At 52.6% G+C, this 20,332-nt stretch overlaps 1 protein-coding gene across 1 annotated transcript; it reads right to left on the reverse strand.

Moving 5' to 3' along the window:
* Nucleotides 1-3,315: 3,315 nt before the first annotated feature.
* Nucleotides 3,316-10,161, reverse strand: LOC140904833 (phospholipase A2 inhibitor and Ly6/PLAUR domain-containing protein-like). Its single transcript, XM_073327160.1, has 5 exons — nt 10,068-10,161; nt 8,434-8,550; nt 7,923-8,075; nt 7,587-7,730; nt 3,316-3,476 (listed from the first exon to the last, which is right to left on the reverse strand). The coding sequence occupies exons 1-5, from the start codon at nt 10,159-10,161 to the stop codon at nt 3,316-3,318; spliced, it is 669 nt and encodes a 222-aa protein (XP_073183261.1).
* Nucleotides 10,162-20,332: the final 10,171 nt, after the last annotated feature.

Consider the following 20,332-nt stretch of genomic DNA (forward strand, 5'->3'; position numbering starts at 1 on the left):
ACATTCCTCTGGCAAGGAGTTCCACAGGTTGATGGTGCATTATGTGAAAAAACACTTCCTTTGTTTTTTTAAACCTACTGCCTCTTAATTTCATTTGGTGGCCCCCTACTTCTTGTGTTATGAGAAGGAGTAAATAACACTTCCTTATCTACTTTCTCCACACCACTCATGATTTTCTAGACCTCTCTCCTATCCCCCCTTGTCTGTCTCTTTTCCAAGCTGAAAAGTCCCACTCTTATGAATCTCTCCTCACGGAAGCTGTTCCATCCCCCTAATAATTTTATGACCCTTTTCTGAATCTTTTCTGAATACAGTGGATGTATTGTTTCTTGACTTTAGCAAAGCTTTTGACACAGTCTCCCACAGTATTCTTGTCAGCAAGTTAAAGAAGTAAGGGCTGGATGAATGCACTTTAAGGTGGGTAGAAAGTTGGCTAGATTGTCGGGCTCAACGGGTAGTGATCAATGGCTCCATGTCTAGTTGGCAGCCGGTGTCAAGTGGAGTGCCCCAGGGGTCGGTCCTGGGCCCGGTTTTGTTCAATATCTTCATAAATGATCTGGAGGATGGTGTGGATTGCACCCTCAGCAAATTTGCGGATGATACTAAACTGGGAGGAGTGGTAGATACGCTGGAGGGGAGGGATAGGATACAGAGGGACCTAGACAAATTGGAGGATTGGGCCAAAAGAAAGCTGATGAGGTTCAATAAGGATAAGTGCAGGGTCCTGCACTTAGGACGGAAGAATCCAATGCACCGCTACAGACTAGGGACCGAAGGGCTAGGCAGCAGTTCTGCAGAAAAGGACCTAGGGGTGACAGTGGATGAGAAGCTGGATATGAGTCAGCAGTGTGCCCTTGTTGCCAAGAAGGCCAATGGCATTGTGGGATGTATAAGTAGGGGCATAGCGAGCAGATCGAGGGACGTGATCGTTCCCCTCTATTCGACATTGGTGAGGCCTCATGTGGAGTACTGTGTCCAGTTTTGGGCCCCACACTACAAGAAGGATGTGGATAAATTGGAGAGAGTCCCGCGAAGGGCAACAAAAATGATTAGGGGTCTGGAACACATGACTTATGAGGAGAGGCTGAGGGAGCTGAGATTGTTTAGCCTGCAGAAGAGAAGAATGAGGGGGGATTTGATAGCTGCTTTCAACTACCTGAAAGGGGGTTCCAAAGAGGATGGCTCTAGACTGTTCTCAATGGTAGCAGATGACAGAACGAGGAGTAATGGTCTCAAGTTGCAGTGGGGGAGGTTTAGATTGGATATTAGGAAAAACTTTTTCACTAAGAGGGTGGTGAAACACTGGAATGCGTTACCTAGGGAGGTGGTGGAATCTCCTTCCTTAGAGGTTTTTAAAGTCAGGCTTGACAAAGCCCTGGCTGGGATGATTTAACTGGGAATTGGTCCTGCTTCAAGAAGGGGGTTGGACTAGATGACCTTCTGGGGTCCCTTCCAATCCTGATATTCTATGATTCTATGATTTTCCAATTCCGATATCTCTTTTATACGCTGGGGTGACCACATCTCCACACAGTTTTCAAGAATGGGAGTAGCATGGATTTATATAGGGGCAATATGACATTTACTGTCTCATTATCTCTCCCTTTCTTAATGATTCCCAACATTCTGTTCTCTTTTTTGACATACACTGCGTACTGTGAACTATCCACTGTGACTCCAAGATCTCTTTCTTGACTGGGAACAGCTAATTTAGACCCCATGTCTGGTTTTGGAAGCAAGTAGCTTTAAGTGAGGGGAAACTTGGGCTATGCAAGACACATCAGACTGCCACAAGGGGTACAGCGGTCTGGAAAGGTCGAGAGCCCCTGGCCGAGATCAAAGGCATGGCGAAGGTAGAACAGTGTGTTTGGAGTTTCAATTTCATGAAAACCAATGGGCCGTGGTATGGTTTTCCCTTTCCCGTCTGCTGTTTTCGCGGAGTAACAACCATTCACCCTGAGCACAGCCCTGGGACTCACTGACCCAGCAGAGACGGTGGAGGGATGCTAAGGAGGAACTTTCGCACCAGGAAAGTGCTGAGTCCAAAGGCAGGGGCCATCGTGTGTGCTGACTGCCGCGTTCCTCCCTCCCTCATCGAAGGCAAAGCCCACGTGGGTGGGGGCCCTGCCAGCTTGTTCTCTGGGAGAAGAAGCTGTAAGGGATGGATTCAGGGAAGGATCCTGCCTCGCTGGGCTGGCTGGACTCTTACAGGGACCAGAACCAGATGCAAAGCAGGGATCCCCGGAGACGGTCTGGGGGCACCTGAAAAGACTTGGGAGAATGGCAGGTTCTTCCATCACCGCCACCGTCTGGAATTACAGAATGCGACTCATCTGGGCATGAATTTTACCGCCTTTAACCCCTCGTGACCCTCATTCCCTTTCCTTAGCTCACGAACCTTTAGCGAGATTCCTACAGACCTGGCTGCCAGCGTTGCCTTTGGTGGAGGATCTGGGGTCCCGTGGCTCTGGGGTAAGTGACCGGTCTCCTGGGGCTGGGAACAACCTGGGTGGGCTGGTTTGGGGTGTACGTGACCTTTCCTCACAAAGTCCGGCTTGTCTGAGAGTCTCTGAGGGGACTGGCTGTGACTCCGGGGTCAGACGGGGGCAGCGATCCAGGAGTTCACGCTGGGTGAAATCTGCTCACAGAGCACCACCGGTTGGGGGGATCTGCCCTGTTTCCTGACACCTTCCCTGAGCCCGGCACTCCCAGTGGAGCCGCTCCAGAGAGCGGGACGAACTGAGCCCTTCAAAATCAACCTAGAAGGACATTTCTCCCCTCCAGGGTGTTCCCGCCCACCTGGACAGCTGGGTGAGCCACGGCCTCTCCTTCCCACAGCCCTCCTTCCCCAGGGGAGCTCAGCCAGCCGGTGCCTTTCCCCCAGCCATGGGCCTTGCCTTCCGGGAGGGGGTCCAGGCAGGACTCCTGGGTTCCATTCCCTGGCCCTGCAAGGGGAGAGGGGTCCAGTGGTTAGAGCAGGGGGCTTGGGAGCCAGGACTCCTGGGCTCTATCCCTGTCTTTCAGAAGGGAGTGGGGTCTGGTGGGTTACAGGGTGTGGTACTGGGAGTCAGGACTCCCGGGTTCTCTTCCTGCCAGCATCACTTGTGTACAGACAGGGGTTGGGGGGGGGAGCCGGTACGGGACGGTCAGGGGACAAGGAGCTAGGGGGGTACTTTCCCCACAACTCGCTTTATTCAGCCAATGCACAAAAGGAATCCGCAATCTCCCCCAAAGAGAAGCAGCAGCCAGTTGCTGCTGAAGGGAGGTTCACTGCAGCCCGGCACGCAGCAGAAGGGAAGGATGCCAGGCCGGGGCTCAGGGCTCCCCGATGCCTCCGCTGGCCCTGGGAGCTGGGAAGCACTTGGCGTGGCTCAGGATCTCCGGCACGCCCTGGGCGTATTTCTTCACCAACACTCTCTTCACGCAGGCGCCAGGGGAGCCACATCCAGCCGCAGTATTCCTCATTTTGATGTGACCTGGACAGGGGGAGAGACGTGATCGGGGGTTCCCAATTCCCCCCCCCCGCGACCCTCATGAGGTCTCTCACACACTCCCCTCCCAGCAGGACTGCACCCGGCTCTGCAGGCAGACTGGGGTCTAGTGCTCAGAGCAGGGAGCCTGGAACAACATGAGAACAGAAGAGGAACGGCCCTCCTGGGTCACCCCAAAGGTCCATCTAGCCCAGTATCCTCTGGCCAATGCCAGGTGCCCCAGAGGGAATGAACAGAGCAGGGAATCATCCAGTGATCCATCCCCTGTCGCCCATTCCCAGCTTCTGGCAAACAGAGGCTAGGGCCACCTTCCCTGCCCATCCTGGCTAATAGCCGCAGATGGACCTGTCCTCCAGGAACTTCTCTAGTTCCTGTTTGAACCCTGTTATAGTCTGCGCCTTCACAACTTCCCCCGGCAATGAGTTCCACAGGTTTCTTGTGCGTTGTGTGAAGCAGTACTTCCTTTGGTTTGTTTTATACCTGCTGCCTGTGGTGACCCCTCGTTCTTATGTTAGGAGGAGTAAATAACACTTCCTTCTTTACTTCCTCCACACGCTTCAACCTTCTTTAGACCTCGATCATATCCCCCCTTAGCCGTTTCATTTCCAAGCTGAAGAGTCCCACTCTTATTAATCTCTCCTCATATGGCAGCCATTCCATCCCCCTCATCATTTTGGTTGGCATTTTCTGAAGCCTTTCCAATTCCAATAGATCTTTTTTGAGACAGGGCGACCACATCCGTCCGCAGTGTTCAAGCTGTGGGCGTCCCATGGATTTATATTGAGGCAACACGATCTTTGGGGTTAGATCTCTGTCCTATTCTCTGTCCCTTTATGAATGATTCCCAGCATTTGTTTGCTTTTTTGACGGCCACTGCACATGGAGTGGATGATTTCAGAGAACTCTCCACAGTGACTCCAAGATCTTTCTTGAGTGGTAAATTTGACCCATTATTGTGTATGTCTACTTGGGATTACGTTTGCCCATGTGCATTACTTTGCATTTATCAACACTGAATTTCCTCTGCCATTTTGTTGCCCAGTCATCCAGTTCTGAGAGACCCTTTAGTACCTCTTCACAGTCTGCTTTGGACTTCACTATCTTGAGTAGGTTTGTATCTTCTGCAAATTTTGCCACCTCACTATTTACCTTTTTTCCAGAACATTTCGGAATTTGGTGAATAGCACTGGGCCCAGTGCAGATCCCTGGGGGACTCCCACTATTTACCTCTCTCCCTTCTGAAAACTGACCATTTCTTCCTACCCTTTTTTCCCTATCTTTTAACCAGTTACTGAGCCATGAGACAGGTTTCAGAGTAACAGCTGTGTTAGTCTGTATTCGCAAAAAGAAAAGGAGGACTTGTGGCACCTTAGAGATTAACCAATTTATTTGAGCATGAGCTTTCGTGAGCTACAGCTCACTGCATCGGATGCATACCGTGGAAACTGCAGCAGACTTTATATACACACAGAGAATATGAAACAAAACCTCCTCCCACCCCACTGTCCTGCTGGTAATAGCTTATCTAAAGTGATCAGAAAGTTGGGCCATTTCCAGCACAAATCCAGGTTTTCTCACCCTCCACCCCCCACACAAATTCACTCTCCTGCTGGTGATAGGCCATCCAAAGTGACAACTCTCCACACAATGTGCATGACAATCAAGTTGGGCCATTTCCTGCACAAATCCAGGTTCTCTCACGCCCCCACCCCCTCCCAAAAACCCCACACACAAACTCACTATCCCGCTGGTAATAACTCATCCAAAGTGACCACTCTCCCCACAATGCGCATGATAATCAAGGTGGGCCACCCCCAGCACAAATCCAGGCCTTCTCACCCCCCCCCCCACCTCCATACACACACAAACTCACTCTCCTGCTGGCAATAGCTCATCCAAACTGACCACTCTCAAAGTTTAAATCCAAGTTAAACCAGAACATCTGGGGGGAGGGGGGGTAGGAAAAAACAAGGGGAAATAGGCTACCTTGCATAATGACTTAGCCACTCCCAGTCTCTATTTAAGTCTAAATTAATAGTATCCAATTTGCAAATGAATTCCAATTCAGCAGTTTCTCGCTGGAGTCTGGATTTGAAGTTTTTTTGTTTTAAGATAGTGACCTTCATGTCTGTGATTGCATGACCAGAGAGATTGAAGTGTTCTCCGACTGGTTTATGAATCTTATAATTCTTGACATCTGATTTGTGTCCATTTATTCTTTTACGTAGAGACTGTCCAGTTTGACCAAGGTACATGGCAGAGGGGCATTGCTGGCACATGATGGCATAGATCACATTGGTGGATGTGCAGGCGTTCTGTTATTTTCTTTGTTAGGCCTGTCCTGTAGTAGGTGACTTCTGGGAACTCTTCTGGCTCTATCAATCTGTTTCTTCACTTCCGCAGGTGGGTATTGTAGTTGTAAGAAAGCTTGACAGAAATCTTGTAGGTGTTTGTCTCTGTCTGAGGGGTTGGAGCAAATGCGGTTGTATCGCAGAGCCTGGCTGTAGATGATGGATCGTGTGGTGTGGTCAGGGTGAAAGCTGGAGGCATGCAGGTAGGAATAGTGGTCAGTAGGTTTCCGGTATAGGGTGGTGTTTATGTGACCGTTGTTTATGAGCACTGTAGTGTCCAGGAAGTGGATCTCTTGTGTGGACTGGACCAGGCTGAGGTTGATGGTGGGATGGAAATTGTTGAAATCATGGTGGAATTCCTCAAGGGCTTCTTTTCCATGGGTCCAGATGATGAAGATGTCATCAATATAGCGCAAGTAGAGTAGGGGCTTTAGGGGACGAGAGCTGAGGAAGTGTTGTTCTAAGTCAGCCATAAAAAAGTTGGCATACTGTGGGGCCATGCGGGTACCCACAGCAGTGCCGCTGATCTGAAGGTATACATTGTCCCCAAAAGTAAAATAGTTATGGGTAAGGACAAAGTCACAAAGTTCAGCCACCAGGTTAGCCGTGACATTCATTGTGTGGAGAGTTGTCACTTTGGATGGCCTATCACCAGCAGGAGAGTGAATTTGTGTGGGGGGGTGGAGGGCGAGAAAACCTGGATTTGTGCTGGAAATGGCCCAACTTGATGATCACTTTAGATAAGCTATTACCAGCAGGACAGTGGGGTGGGAGGAGGTATTGTTTCATATTCTCTGTGTGTATATAAAGTCTGCTGCAGTTTCCACGGTATGCATCCGATGAAGTGACCTGTAGCTCACGAAAGCTCAGGCTCAAATAAATTGGTTAGTCTCTAAGGTGCCACAAGTCCTCCTTTTCTTTTTGAGCGATGAGAGGATTTTATCGCATGACAGCTCACTTTGCTTAAGAGCCTTTGGTGAGGGACGCTTTCTGAAAATCTAAGTACACTATATCCATGGGATCCCCCTTGTCCACACGCTTGTTGACCCCTTCAGACAATTCTAGTGGATTGGTGAGGCGTGATTTCCCTTTACCGAAACCATGTTGACCCTTCCCCAACAAATTATGTTCATCTGTGTGTCTGACAGTTCTCTTCTTTCCTATAGTTTCAATTAGTTTGCCCAGTACTGAAGTCGGACTTATTGGCCTGCAGCTGCCGGGATCACCTCTGGAGCCCTTTTTAGAAATTGGCGTGTCATCAGCCATCCTCCAGCCAGCTGGAACAGAAGCTGATTTAAAAAGTAGGTTACAAACCACAGTTAGTCATTCTGTAATTTGAAATTTGAGTTCCTTCCGAACTCTTGGGCGAATCCCATCTGGTCCTGGTGACTTATTACTGTTTAATTTATCAATTTGTTGCAAAAACTCCTGTAATGTCTCCTCAATCTGGGACAGTTCCTCAGATTTGTCACCAAAACAGAATGGCTCCGATTTGGGAATCTCCCTCCCAGCCTCAGCCGTGAAGACTGATGCAGAGAATTCATTTAGTTTCTCCGCAGTGGCCTTATCCTCCTTGGGTGCTCCTTTGGCATCTCGGCAAGTAGGACTCCTGGGTTCTCTCTGCAACTCTGCCAGGGGAGTGGAGTCTAGTGGGTCAGAGCAAGGGGGTCTGGGACTGAGCCGGGACACCTGGGCTCCACCTCGTGCTCTGTGTTCAGACCCCGCCCGCATCTGGAGGACTTACCAAAAAAAAATATCCCAGATTCCACAACACAATGGTCCTCGGTGCCGGTGCAGGCCAAGACATCCTTCTCGTTCCAGTGATATGGCCCCACTGTGAGGATCGACGGGCACTGACGGCCGTTGGGGACGGAGCTCACAGTTGGCACTGAGAACAGTCAGACACACATAGTCAGCCAAGGGTGGGGAGTCACCACACATTGGGCTCAATCCCATCTCGGGGAAGGGAGTGGGGTCTAGTGGTTAGGGATGGGGGCATTGGGCTGGCAGCCAGGACTCCTGGGTTCTCTCCAGGCAGGTGTGGCCAGAGCAGGGCTCTAGGTTTGCAGCAGACACACACCTGGGATGGCCCCGGCGTTGCAGCCGTCGGTGTCACAGCAGGCGATGTTCGCCCGCACGGTGACATTGTGTGGGTAGGTCAGCGAGAAGGGGCCAGGCTCACAGTTCTTGGGCTCCAGGCACGATTTACCCGTGTAGGACATGGAGGATCTCTCTGTGGAAGAGAAATAGAGCATCACCTATGAACTCCCCAATGGACCCCCAGCTGCTCCATCCTCCCCTTTTGTTCCATCCACCCCACCCCCAACTAATCTCATCTCCCCACCCCCCGTGATAAAATCCTCTCTTCTGTCTGATCCAGGCCCCACAGCCACCCACTGCAATACCCCATCTCATCCCATCCCCTGTCAATGACATTATCATTCCAGACTGAGCAGTCCCTGCTCCTGGAGAGGAGCGGAGACTATTGGTTAGAGTAGGGGGAGGGGCTGGGAGCCAGGATTCCTGGGTTTGACCCGTGGCTTCAGGAGGACAATGGTGTCTACACTTAGTAGAAATCTTCTTTCACTCACCCAGCCTGATCTCTGCCACGACGGTGACGCAAGTCCCTTCCCAGGGGGCGCAGGGCTGCAGGGGGCCGGAGCACGATTGCTCTCTGGACGCACACACCTCGCATTGCAGAGCGCTCCCTGGAGGTTGGAAAAATCCCTTCTCAGTACAAACCCCGGCTCCCCACCCCTCCCAGGCAGTGCCTGTGGACGAAATACCACCAGCAACCAAGAGGTGGCGCTGTGGGAGTTGTTACCACCAATGCCTCCTCACTGAACGTGTGGGCAGGCAGATCTTGGAGAAATGCCACCTGCTTTTGCAGCAGTTCTGCCCAGTTCCATTTAACTCTCCGGATGGGGAAAGGCATCTTGCTAGCTGGTCATTTGTATCTTACTCAAAACCACAGACAAGTCAGTTTGTTGCCTGAGTGTCTGTGGCTAGAATACATTTTCACCTGCTGACATGGCTATCTGGGGTGCAGCTTGTGCCTGCGAACAAACCCCAGACGTCTGTGTAGACAGAAAAACAAGAATTCGGCTGTTCTGAAGAGGGGTTTCTTTCTGGCTTTGCGGTGAACCTTTCTCACACACACACACACACACACCCCGCCGTCACTCTCTGCTCCAGGCCTCTGCCTCTCAGAGTTACATCAGCTGAGCCACACTCGACTTCAGCCCACTTTTCATCACTGATCCTGCCAATTCTCTTCTTCAGAATACAATTCACGCTTGTTAAGCCCCTGGATTAATGGCTGTTCATCTCCAGCCAGCGATCCCAGGAGCATCAACTCTTTCCTCTCCAGAGCATGGGGGCCTTTAAATTCATTATGTGAGCATAAGGTAGTTTTAAGAAAGAAAGAAAGAAAGAAAGGAAGATTTTCCCACTTTGGTTTTTTTAGAGCTTTCATGTGGAAACATCCATTAAACCTCAGAACACCTTCCCCGCCCCTTCTATGCCCCTAGATGGTTGCAAAGTTATATTATCCCTATCAAAGAAATATGGAAACTGAGGTAGAAAAAAGATGTCTTCAATTCAGGGTTAAAACCAAGAAGACAGCTGAGAAGTCCTCACTCCTGACTCCCAGCCCACTCTAACCCACGAGATCCCACTCCTCTTTCACAGCCACGGACAGAGCCCGGGAGTCCTGATTTGCAGCCATCTCTGCTCAAACTCACTACACCCCAGCCCGCTTCTACAGCTGGGGAATGAGCCCAGAAGTCCTGGCTCCCAGCCCCCACCCGTTGCACCCCCATTCCCCTTTCAAACCTGGGGAATGAAGCCAGGAGTCCTGGCAGGAATCTCAGCGCTGACAGGCAGGGGAACATTTCTAGGCAGGACGACATGTGGACGGGGGTGCTGCTCCTCATCGGGATGACCCCAAGCTTGGGCGAGAGATGGAGGAGGAACGAGAAGAAGGAAGGACAGACGGACTCAGACCCGCTGGCCAGGCCCCTAGCGTGGGCTGTGGGAGTCCCAAGCTCCAATCCCTGCTCTCCCCAATTCAGTCGGGGGACATGGCCCCGGGTTTTCCTCTCGCTGGTTTTACCCACAAATTCCATCCTGACCCCAGAATCCGTCATCCACAGCGGCACGTTCCCCAAGTGAAATCCCGCCCCCACCACCCGGCTCCCTGTGCCCGGGGACGGACGGGACTCACCTGTGGCCAGGAGAGCGGACAGCAGGCAGAGGGGCAGAGCCACCCACATGGTGCCCGGGTGTTTGCTGCAGTGAGCAGAACAGCGAGGAAGCATCTGGCTGTGGTTTTATCCGGCAGGTTGGCAAATACCTGCCCCCTGGGGGATCGGCTGGGGCTGCCCCATGACATCCTGGTGGACCCGGAGACGGGAGATTTCACAACCCTCCATGTGACTTTGGCTGATTAGGTGATGCAATGTGTCTTGAGGACAATTCCCTTGTGCGTTAGTGGAGATCTGTGGTTCTCAGCCAGGGGTCCGTGTACTCCAGGGTACACACAGGTCTTCCAGGGGGTACATCAGCTTATCTTGATGTTTGCCTCATTTTACAACAGGCCAGATATAAAGCACTAGTGAAGTCAGTACGAGCTAAAATTTCCTGACACAATGACTTGTTTGTGCAGCTCTATGTACTATCCACTGAACTGTAAGAACAATATTTATATCCCAGTGGAGTTATCTTATCATTACACGGGGGAACTGAGAAAGGAAGCTATTTGTCAGTCACAATGTGGCCGTGACACTTATGTATTTTTTATAATAACATAAGAAAGGACCTGTCATAAATATAAAGGGAAGGGGAACCACTTTTCTGTCCCCGGTGCTATAAAATCCCCCATGGCCAGTGGAAAACTCTTTCACCTATTGTCATAAATAGAAAGGGAAGGGTAAACTCCTTTATAATCCCTCCTCTCCAGAGGAAAAATCCTCTCACCTGTAAAGGGTTAAGAAGCTAAAGGTAACGTCGCTGGCACCTGACCAAAATGACTAATGAGGAGATAAGATGCTTTCAAAAGCTGGGAGGAGGGAGAAAAACAAAGGGTCTGTGTCTGTCTGTGTGATGCTTTTGCCGGGGACAGAACAGGAATGGACTCTTAGAATTTAGTGAGTAATCTAGCTAGGTATGTGTTAGATTATGATTTCTTTAAATGGCTGAGAAAACAGCTGTGCTGAACAGAATGGATATTCCTGTCTGTGTGTCTTTTTGTAACTTAAGGTTTTGCCTAGAGGGATTCTCTCTGTTTTGAATCTAATTCCCCTGTAAGGTATTTGCCATCCTGATTTTACAGAGGTGATTCTTTTCTACTTCTATTAAAAGTCTTCTTTTTAAGGAAACTCAATGCTTTTTCATTGTTCTAAGATGCAAGGGTTTGGGTCTGTGGTCACCTATGCAAATTGGTGAGGATTTTTACCAAACCTTCCCCAGGAAGTCGCGTGCAAGGGTTGGGAGGATTTGGGAGGGAAAGACGTGTCCAAACTACGTTTCCCAGTAAACCCAGTTAAAGTTTGGTTGTAGCAGTAGAAATCTAGGGGCAAAGGATGAAATTAATTTGTACCTTGGGGAAGTTTTAACCTAAGCTGATGAAAGTAAGCTTAGGAGGTTTTCATGCAGGTCCCCACATCGGTACCCTAGAGTTCAGAGTGGGGAAGGAACCTTGACAGGTGTGTAGGGGAATGGATGGACAGGCGTGAAGGCAGATGGATAGATGGACAGACAGCCTCGTAGGGGAATGGATGGATGGGTGTGTGGAGGGAAGGGTGGACGTGTAGGAGGATGGACGGACGGAATGATGGGTGTTGTCAGGGAGTCCCCGGGCGATGCTCTGGACCTGCTCCCTACGAAGCCAGGCAGGACTCTGGGGAAGTCTCCTCTCTGGGAGCAGCCTGTCTGCAGGACACACAGCTCGCCCGGCTTCCACCTTCCTGGGTCTGACCTCGGAGCATTCAGCCTCCTCTGCCCCTCCGTGCGCTTCCCACAGTGAGTCTGCCCAGGCGGGGTCCTGGGGAAGCCAGAGGGTCCTGTCCCCCAACTCCACAGTCAGACGGGACTCTCAGCCAGCCAGTAAAACAGAGGTTTATTAGACAACAGGAACATGGTCTAAAACAGAGCTTGTGGGTGCAGAGAACAGGACCCCTCAGCCGGGTCCATTTTGGGGGGCAGTGAGCCAGACAACCCCATCTGCACTTCACTCCACTCCCCAGCCAGCCCCAAACTGAAACTCCCTCCAGCCCCACCTCCTCTGGGCTTTCCCCTTTCCCGGGCCAGGAGGTCACCTGATTCCTTTGTTCTCCAACCCTTTAGCTCTCACCTTGCAGGGGGGAAGGGCCCAGGCCATCAGTGGCCAGGAAACAGGGTGTCGGCCATTCTCTGTGTCCAGACCCCTGCACACACCTGCCCTCTCGGGCTCTGCAAGGATCATACATCCTTATCCCACCTAGATACTTAAGAACTGCCTAGGGGAAACTGAGGCACCCCCACACTATTCAGAGGAAACATAAAGAACGCTTCCACTTCCTCACAGGTGTGTCGGGGATGGATGGAGGGGCGGCCCTGCACAGCCTTGCAAAGCACAGAGGGAAACTGAGGCACTCCATGGCATCGTAGAAATAGGAGCTCAATTCCCACTTTGTCGCATCCCTCTGTGCCCCAAACTGCTGCAGACACCAGCCGGTGCACCCTGCCCCTGCCAGCACCGATCCCAGGCACTGGCTTTAACAGGGGGAGTGAGATCAACCCAGCCAAGGCCACCTCCACGAACCCGAGGCCTTCGGGGACCGGACGAGAAAAGGGGGACGCTAGCACCAGAAATTAAAATGGAAATCCTGCTTTATTTCCCTCCTCACCAGATCCTGTTACCAGTGTAGGAGAAATTCTGTGAGTAACTGTCGTGCTCAGCCCCAGCCCTGCCCCGCTGGTCACAGCACCTGCCTCGGTGTCTAGGAGGCAAACGCACTGGTCAAGGGTGGGTGGCGCTGACTTTCCACCATCGTTCTCCGCACCGACCGTTTGCTGGCTGTGGGCGGGACACGCGCGCCAAGGGCTTAGCACACCTGGGCTCCAGGCCCCTCTCTGCCAGACGCCCTGTGTGACCTGGGACACACCACTTAGGCCCAGAGCTTCAAAGAGTTAGGTCCTGCTGAGGATCTGTGCCTCAGTTTCCCCCATCTGTTCAATGGGGGTGACAGCCCTGCCCATCCCACAAGGTGGCTGTGAGGATAATACATTAAAGATGACGCAGGGTTCAGATGCCATGATGATGCGTGCCAGACAAGTATTTAGCGAGACATGCTGGGGAGGGTGGTTAACAAGCTCCTTAGGGATGTGGTGGATGCAGCATCCATCGGCATCCCCCAGGCCAGGCTGGCTGCCCTCCTGGAAGATGCTTTCATCAAATACACGTGATCGGGCACAATGTAGGGAGGACTTCTCCAGCCTGGGCTGTGCGGCAGGTCAGAGTAGATGCTGGGAATGGGCCCTTCTGGCCTGGGACGCCAGGAAAAGGGGCGAGGTGGCTCCCAGGAATCACCAGCCCTCGGGGCACTGGTTTCATCTGTAAATAATTTTTGTGACTGTTTTGCTTCTAACCAGAAGCGAAGGAAAATGCAGACTATTCCTTGTCCTGTGTATCCTCCGCCACGCCCAGGAATATCTCCCTCTTCTTTGGGAATGGGGTCTTTGTGAAGATTCAATCCCGGACCTGCTCTACGAACAGCTGCAATACCCGGTTCTCTCCTGTCTGTACGTCTCTGCATCCCTCCCTGCTTCTTCCCAGTGGCCCAGGCTCCGACTGAGTGTCAAACTGGTTCGGAAAAGGTTTTTTTCTGGAGAAGGGTGGGGTCCCGTGTAGCACCTGGTGCCATAGGGGGGACCCTGATCTCAGGGGAGGGAGGCGTGCAGTGCCTGGCACAATGGGGGGCCCCTAGTAGCAGGCTGGGGGGATCTATGCAGTGCCCAGTGCAATCAGGGCCCCTGCTCTGGGGAGTCTGTGCAGCTCTTGGCACAAGGAGGTCCCTGATCTCAGTTATTGCGGTGCTAGAAATAAGTGGTAACAAAGTAGAGAAGGCACCTGTCCTCAGCCCTGCCCGTCAACCCCCACCGACCCTCTCTTTGGGGGTCTTGCAGGGCCGATCATCAACACCGTCTAGACGGGAGGCCGGTGCCCGATCTGCATTGCCCCTGGTCGGAGCAGTTCTTCCAGCACGGAGACCCTGCAGTGCGAGGGCCGTGCCAGCCAGTGCATTTCCATCAGCGGGCAGATCTGGGAAGGTGAGCGCCTGTCCCGGATTCCTTCCAGCCCTGGCTCTCAGGGCCCATAGGCACTAGGACAAAGGGAGACCTGGGCCGGGATTTCCAGTGGGCCAGGCCCCCGCAGCCTCCCGGCAGTTCCCGCTTTACCTGGCTATGCCCTTGGCCCAGCTCTGGGCAAGGCTCAGCCCCAGGCTCCCTATGGGGCCAGAGCCTCTTGTCACACCGTGTGGCTTTGCAAGCGAGTTCGGAGCCACGCTCCCCTGTTTCAAAGACAGCCGGCTTCCCCCTCTCCCTGTGGACATGGCTCTGACCCGTGTTTAAACCCAAACCCCGCTCCGTCCACACACAGAGCCCCCTGCCCCCTGCCCCCACCTGCCCTGCCCTGCCAGGGCAGCTCAGCCAGGGGAGCCTGCACCCCTACCCGCAGTGCAGCGGTGGCGGATTAGCCAATGGGCCGCCAGGGCCTGTGCCCAGCAGCCTCAGCCCATTGGGGGCCCCCTGGAAAATGGGCACCCCTGCACCCCAAGCCCGGTGCCTGGCAGAAGTGCCAGGTGGCGGGGGAAGCCCCAGCGCCCGGATCCCAGCTGCGGCTGTGGCCCGGGGACTGGAAGAGCTCTCACCCCCAGTTGGCGGCGGGACAGATCTTTCCTGGTCTTGGGGACGTGGGCGGGAGGGCTGCAAGGGGGTGGGTGGACTGGGACAGGACTGTGGGGGGAACCGGGGCAGGGCCACGGGGGAAGGGGCAGAACAGGGGTGGGACTGCAGACAGAAGGGGCGGGCGGGCCCCAGGGCCTGCACAGCCCAGCCTTCCCAGCTTCTCACTGGCCACCATCAGCCTGAAGTAGCAACCGCCACCGATGGAAGAAAAAGAGACGTCCACCATGCAGCGTGCGGCCAGCTGCTCCCCAGGGCCGGGCAGCTGAGCTCTCACCGCTGTGACCTGCCCTGGGGTCCCGGTTGCTGTCCTGTGGATGCCGTCCCTCCCCTCGACCTCCAACCTAGACCTCCCCAACTGCAACTGGAGACCATTGCTCCTCGTTCTGTCATCTGCCACCACTGAGAACTGCCGAGCTCCATCCTCTTTGGAACCCCCCTCAGGTAGTTGAAGGCTGCTATCAAATTCCCCCTCACTCTTCTCTTCTGCAGACGAAAGAAGCCCAGTTCCCTCAGCCTCCCCTCCTAAGTCACGTGCTCCAGCCCCCTAATCATTTTCGTTGTCCTCCGCTGGACTCTCTCCAATTTGTCCACATCCCTTCTGTAGTGGGGGGCCCAAAACTGGACCCAGTACTCCAGATGTGGCCTCACCAGTGCCGAATAGAGGGGAATAATCACTTCCCTCCATCTGCTGGCAACGCTCCTGCTGATGCAGCTCAAAATGCCTTTGGCCTTCTTGGCAACAAGGCCACCCTGCTGACTCATTGCCAGCTTCTCATCCACTGTAATCCCCAGGTCCTTCTCTGCGGAAAGGTTGGCAAATACCTACCCCTAAGGGATGGGCTGGGGCTGCCCCGTGACATCCTGGTGGGACCGGAGATGGGAGATTTCACAACCCTGCATGTGACACTGGCTGATCAGGTGATGCCAATGTGTCTTGAGGCCAATTTCCTTGTGCATTCGTGGAGACCACTGGTTCTCAGCCAGGGGTCCGTGTACCCCAGGGGTACACACAGGTCTTCCACGGTGATACATCAGCTCATCTTTATGTTTGCCTCATTTTACTACAGGCCAGATATAAAGCACTAGTGAAGTCAGTACGAGCTAAAATTTCCTGACACAATGACTTGTTTGTGCAGCTCTATGTACTATCCACTGAACTGTAAGAACAATATTTATATCCCAGTGGAGTTATCTTATAATTACACAGTGGAAATGAGAAAGGCAGCTATTTGTCAGTCACAGTGTGGCCGTGACACTTTTATATATTTTTAAAATAACATAAGAACGGACTTGTCATAAATATAAAGGGAAGGGGAACCACCTTTCTGTCCCTGAAGCTCTAAAATCCCTCATGGCCAGTGGCAAAACACTTTCACCTGTTGTCATAAATATAAAGGGAAGTGTAAACCCCTTTATAATCCCTCCTGTCCAGAGGAAAAATCCTCTCACCTGTAAAGGGTTAAGAAGCTAAAGGTAACCTCGCTGGCACCTGACCAAAATGACCAATGAGGAGATGAGATGCTTTCAAAAGCTGGGAGGAGGGAGAAAAACAAAGGGTCTCTGTTTGTCTGATGCTTTTGCCGGGGACAGAACAGGAATGGACTCTTAGAAGTTAGTAAGTAATCTAGCTAGGTATGTGCTAGATTATGATTTCTTTAAATGGCTGAGAAAATAGCTGTGCTGAATAGAATGGATATTCCTGTCTGTGTGTCTTTTTGTAATTTAAGGTTTTGCCTAGAGGGATTCTCTCTGTTTTGAATCTAATTCCCCTGTAAGGTATTTGCCATCCCGATTTTACAGAGGTGATTCTTTTCTACTTCTATTAAAAGTCTTCTTGTAAGGAAACTCAATGCTTTTTCTTTGTTCTAAGATCCAAGGGTTTGGGTCTGTGGTCACCTATGCAAATTGGTGAGGATTTGTACCAAACCTTCCCCAGGAAGTGGGGTGCAAGAGTTGGGAGGATTTTGGGGGGAAAGACGTTTCCAAACTACGTTTTCTCAGGAACCCAGATAAAGTTTGGTGGTGGCAGTGGAAATCCAAGGGAAAGGGTAAAATAGCTTGTACCTTGGGGAAGTTTTAACCTAAGCTGGTAAAAGTAAGCTTAGGAGGTTTTCATGCAGGTCCCCACATCTGTACCCTAGAGTTCAGAGTGGGGAAGGAACCTTGACAATGCCGTAGGGATGCTAACGAAGAACTTTAGCACCAGAAAAGTGCTGACCCCAAAGGCAGGGGCATCGCGTGTGCAGACCACCGCGTTCCTCCCTCCCCCCATCGAAGGCAAAGCCCACGTGGGTGGGGGCCCTGCCACCTTCTTCTCTGGGAGAAGAAGCTGTAAGGATGGATTGAGGTAACCCTGCCTCGCTGGGCTGGCTGGACGCTTACAGGGACCGGAACCGGATGCAAAGCGGGGATCCCTGGAGACCGTCTGGGGGCACCTGAAAAGACTTTGGAAAATGGCAGTTTCTTCCTTCACCGCCACCGTTTGGAATTACAGACTGCGACTCACCCGGGCATGAATTTTACCTGCTTTAACCCCTTGTGACCCTCATTCCCTTTCCTTAGCTCACGAATCTTTAGCGAGATTCCTACAGACCTGGCTGCCAGCGTTGCCTTTGGTGTAGGAACTGGGGTCCCGTGGCCCTGGGGTAAGAGACTGGTCTCCTGGGGCAGGGGACAACCTGGGTGGGCTAGTTTGGGGTGGAAGTGAACTTTCCTCACAAAATCCGGCTTCTCTGAGAGTAACTGAGGGGACTGGCTGTGACTCCGGGGGCAGCGATCCAGGAGTTCACGCTGGGTGAAATCTGCTCACAGAGCACCACCGGTTGGGGGGATCTGCCCTGTTTCCTGACACCATCCCTGAGCCCGGCACTCCCAGTGGAGCCGCTCCAGAGAGCGGGACGAACTGAGCCCTGCAAAATCAACCTAGAAGGACATTTCTCCCCTCCAGGGCTTTCCCGCCCGCCTGGACAGCTGGGTGAGCCACGGCCTCTCCTTCCCACAGCCCTCCTTCCCCAGGGGAGCTCAGCCAGCCGGTGCCTTTCCCCCAGCCATGGGCCTTGCCTTGGGGGAGGGGGCCTAGGCAGGACTCCTGGGTTCCATTCCCTGGCCCTGCAAGGGGAGAGGGGTCCAGTGGTTAGAGCAGGGGGCTTGGGAGCCAGGACTCCTGGGCTCTATCCCTGGCTTTCAGAAGGGAGTGGGGTCTGGTGGGTTACAGGGTGGGGTACTGGGAGTCAGGACTCCCGGGTTCTCTTCCTGTCAACATCACTTGTGCAGAGATCGGGGTGGGGCCCGGTAGGGGGCGCTCAGGGGACAAGGAGCAAGGGGGGTGCTTTCCTCACAACTTGCTTCATTCAGCCAATGCACAAAATTAACCCGCAATCTCCCCCAAAGAGAAGGAGCAGCCGGTGGCTGCTGAAGGGAGGTTCACTGCAGCCCAGCACACAGCACAAGGGAAGGACGCCAGGCCGGGGCTCAGGGCTCCCTGATGCCTCCACCGGCCCTGGGAGCTGGGGACCAGTCAGCCTGGCTCAGCACCTCCACCACGCCCTGAGCGTATTTCTTCACCCCCACTCTCTTCACGCAGGTGCCAGGGGAGCCACATCCAGCCACAATCTTCGTCACGGTGATGCCACCTGGACGGGGGGAGAGAGACGTAATCAGGGGCTCCCACAACCCCCCTCCCCCGTCCCCCATGTGGTTTCTCACACACTCCCCTCCCAGCAGGACTGCACCCGGCTCTGCAGGCAGAGTGGGGTCTAGTGCTCAGAGCAGGGGGCTGGAACAACGTGAGAACAGAAGAGGAATGGCCCTCCTGGGTCACCCCAAAGGTCCATCTAGCCCAGTATCCTCTGGCCAATGCCAGGTGCCCCAGAGGGAATGAACAGAACAGGGAATCATCCAGTGATCCATCCCCTGTCGCCCATTCCCAGCTTCTGGCAAACAGAGGCTAGGGCCACCATCCCTGCCCATCCTGGCTATAGCCACAGATGGACCTGTCCTCCAGGAACTTCTCTAGTTCCTGTTTGAACCCTGTTATCATCTTCACCTTCACAACATCCCCCGGCAATGAGTTCCACAGATTGACTGTGCACTGTGTGAAGCAGTACTTCCTTTGGTTTGTTTTAAACGTGCAGCCTGTGGTGACCCCTCGTTCTTATATTAGGAGGAGTAAATAACACTTTCTTATTTCCTTCCTCCACACCCTTCAGCCTTCTCTAGACCTAAGTCATATCCCCCTTAGCCGTCTCTTTTCCAGGTTGAAAAGTCCCACTCTTATTAATCTCTCTTCATATGGCAGCCGTTCCATCCCCCTCATCATTTTGGTTGGGCTTTTCTGAAGCTTTTCCAATTCCAATATCTCTTTTCTGAGAGGGGCGACCACATCCACACACAGTGTTCAAATTGTGGGCGTCCCATGGATTTATATTGAGGCAACATGCTATTCTCATGGGTGACTTTAATTTTCCTGATATCTGCTGGGAGAGCAATACAGCGGTGCATAGACAATCCAGGAAGTTTTTGGAAAGCGTAGGGGACAATTTCCTGGCGCAAGTGCTAGAGGAGCCAACTAGGGGGGGCGCTTTTCTTGACCTGCTGCTCACAAACCGGGTAGAATTAGTGGGGGAAGCAAATTTGATGGAAATCTGGGAGGCAGTGACCATGAGTTGGTTGAGTTCAGGATCCTGACGCAGGGAAGAAAGGTAAGCAGCAGGATACGGACCCTGGACTTCAGGAAAGCAGACTTCGACTCCCTCAGGGAACGGATGGCCAGGATCCCCTGGGGGACGAACTTGAATGGGAAAGGAGTCCAGGAGAGCTGGCTGTATTTCAAGGAATCCCTGTTGAGGTTACAGGGACAAACCATCCCGATGAGTCGAAAGAATAGTAAATATGGCAGGCAACCAGCTTGGCTTAATGGTGAAATCCTAGCGGATCTTAAACATAAAAAAGAAGCTTACAAGAAGTGGAAGGTTGGACATATGACCAGGGAAGAGTATAAAAATATTGCTCGGGCATGTAGGAATGATATCAGGAGGGCCAAATCGCACCTGGAGCTGCAGCTAGCCAGAGATGTCAAGAGTAACAAGAAGGGTTTCTTCAGGTATGTTGGCAACAAGAAGAAAGCCAAGGAATGTGTGGGCCCCTTACTGAATGAGGGAGGCAACCTAGTGACAGAGGATGTGGAAAAAGCTAATGTACTCAATGCTTTTTTTGCCTCTGTTTTCACTAACAAGGTCAGCTCCCAGACTGCTGCGCTGGGCATCACAAAATGGGGAAGAGATGGCCAGCCCTCTGTAGAGATAGAGGTGGTTAGAGACTATTCAGAAAAGCTGGCCTTCTACAAGTCCATGGGGCCGGACGAGTTGCATCCGAGAGTGCTGAAGGAATTGGCGGCTGTGATTGCAGAGCCATTGGCCATTATCTTTGAAAACTCGTGGCGAACGGGGGAAGTCCCGGATGACTGGAAAAAGGCTAATGTAGTGCCCATCTTTAAAAAAGGGAAGAAGGAGGATCCTGGGAACTACAGGCCAGTCAGCCTCA

This window comes from Lepidochelys kempii, unplaced genomic scaffold (assembly GCF_965140265.1).
Source record: "Lepidochelys kempii isolate rLepKem1 unplaced genomic scaffold, rLepKem1.hap2 scaffold_83, whole genome shotgun sequence".
NCBI classification, from domain to species: Eukaryota; Metazoa; Chordata; order Testudines; family Cheloniidae; genus Lepidochelys; species Lepidochelys kempii.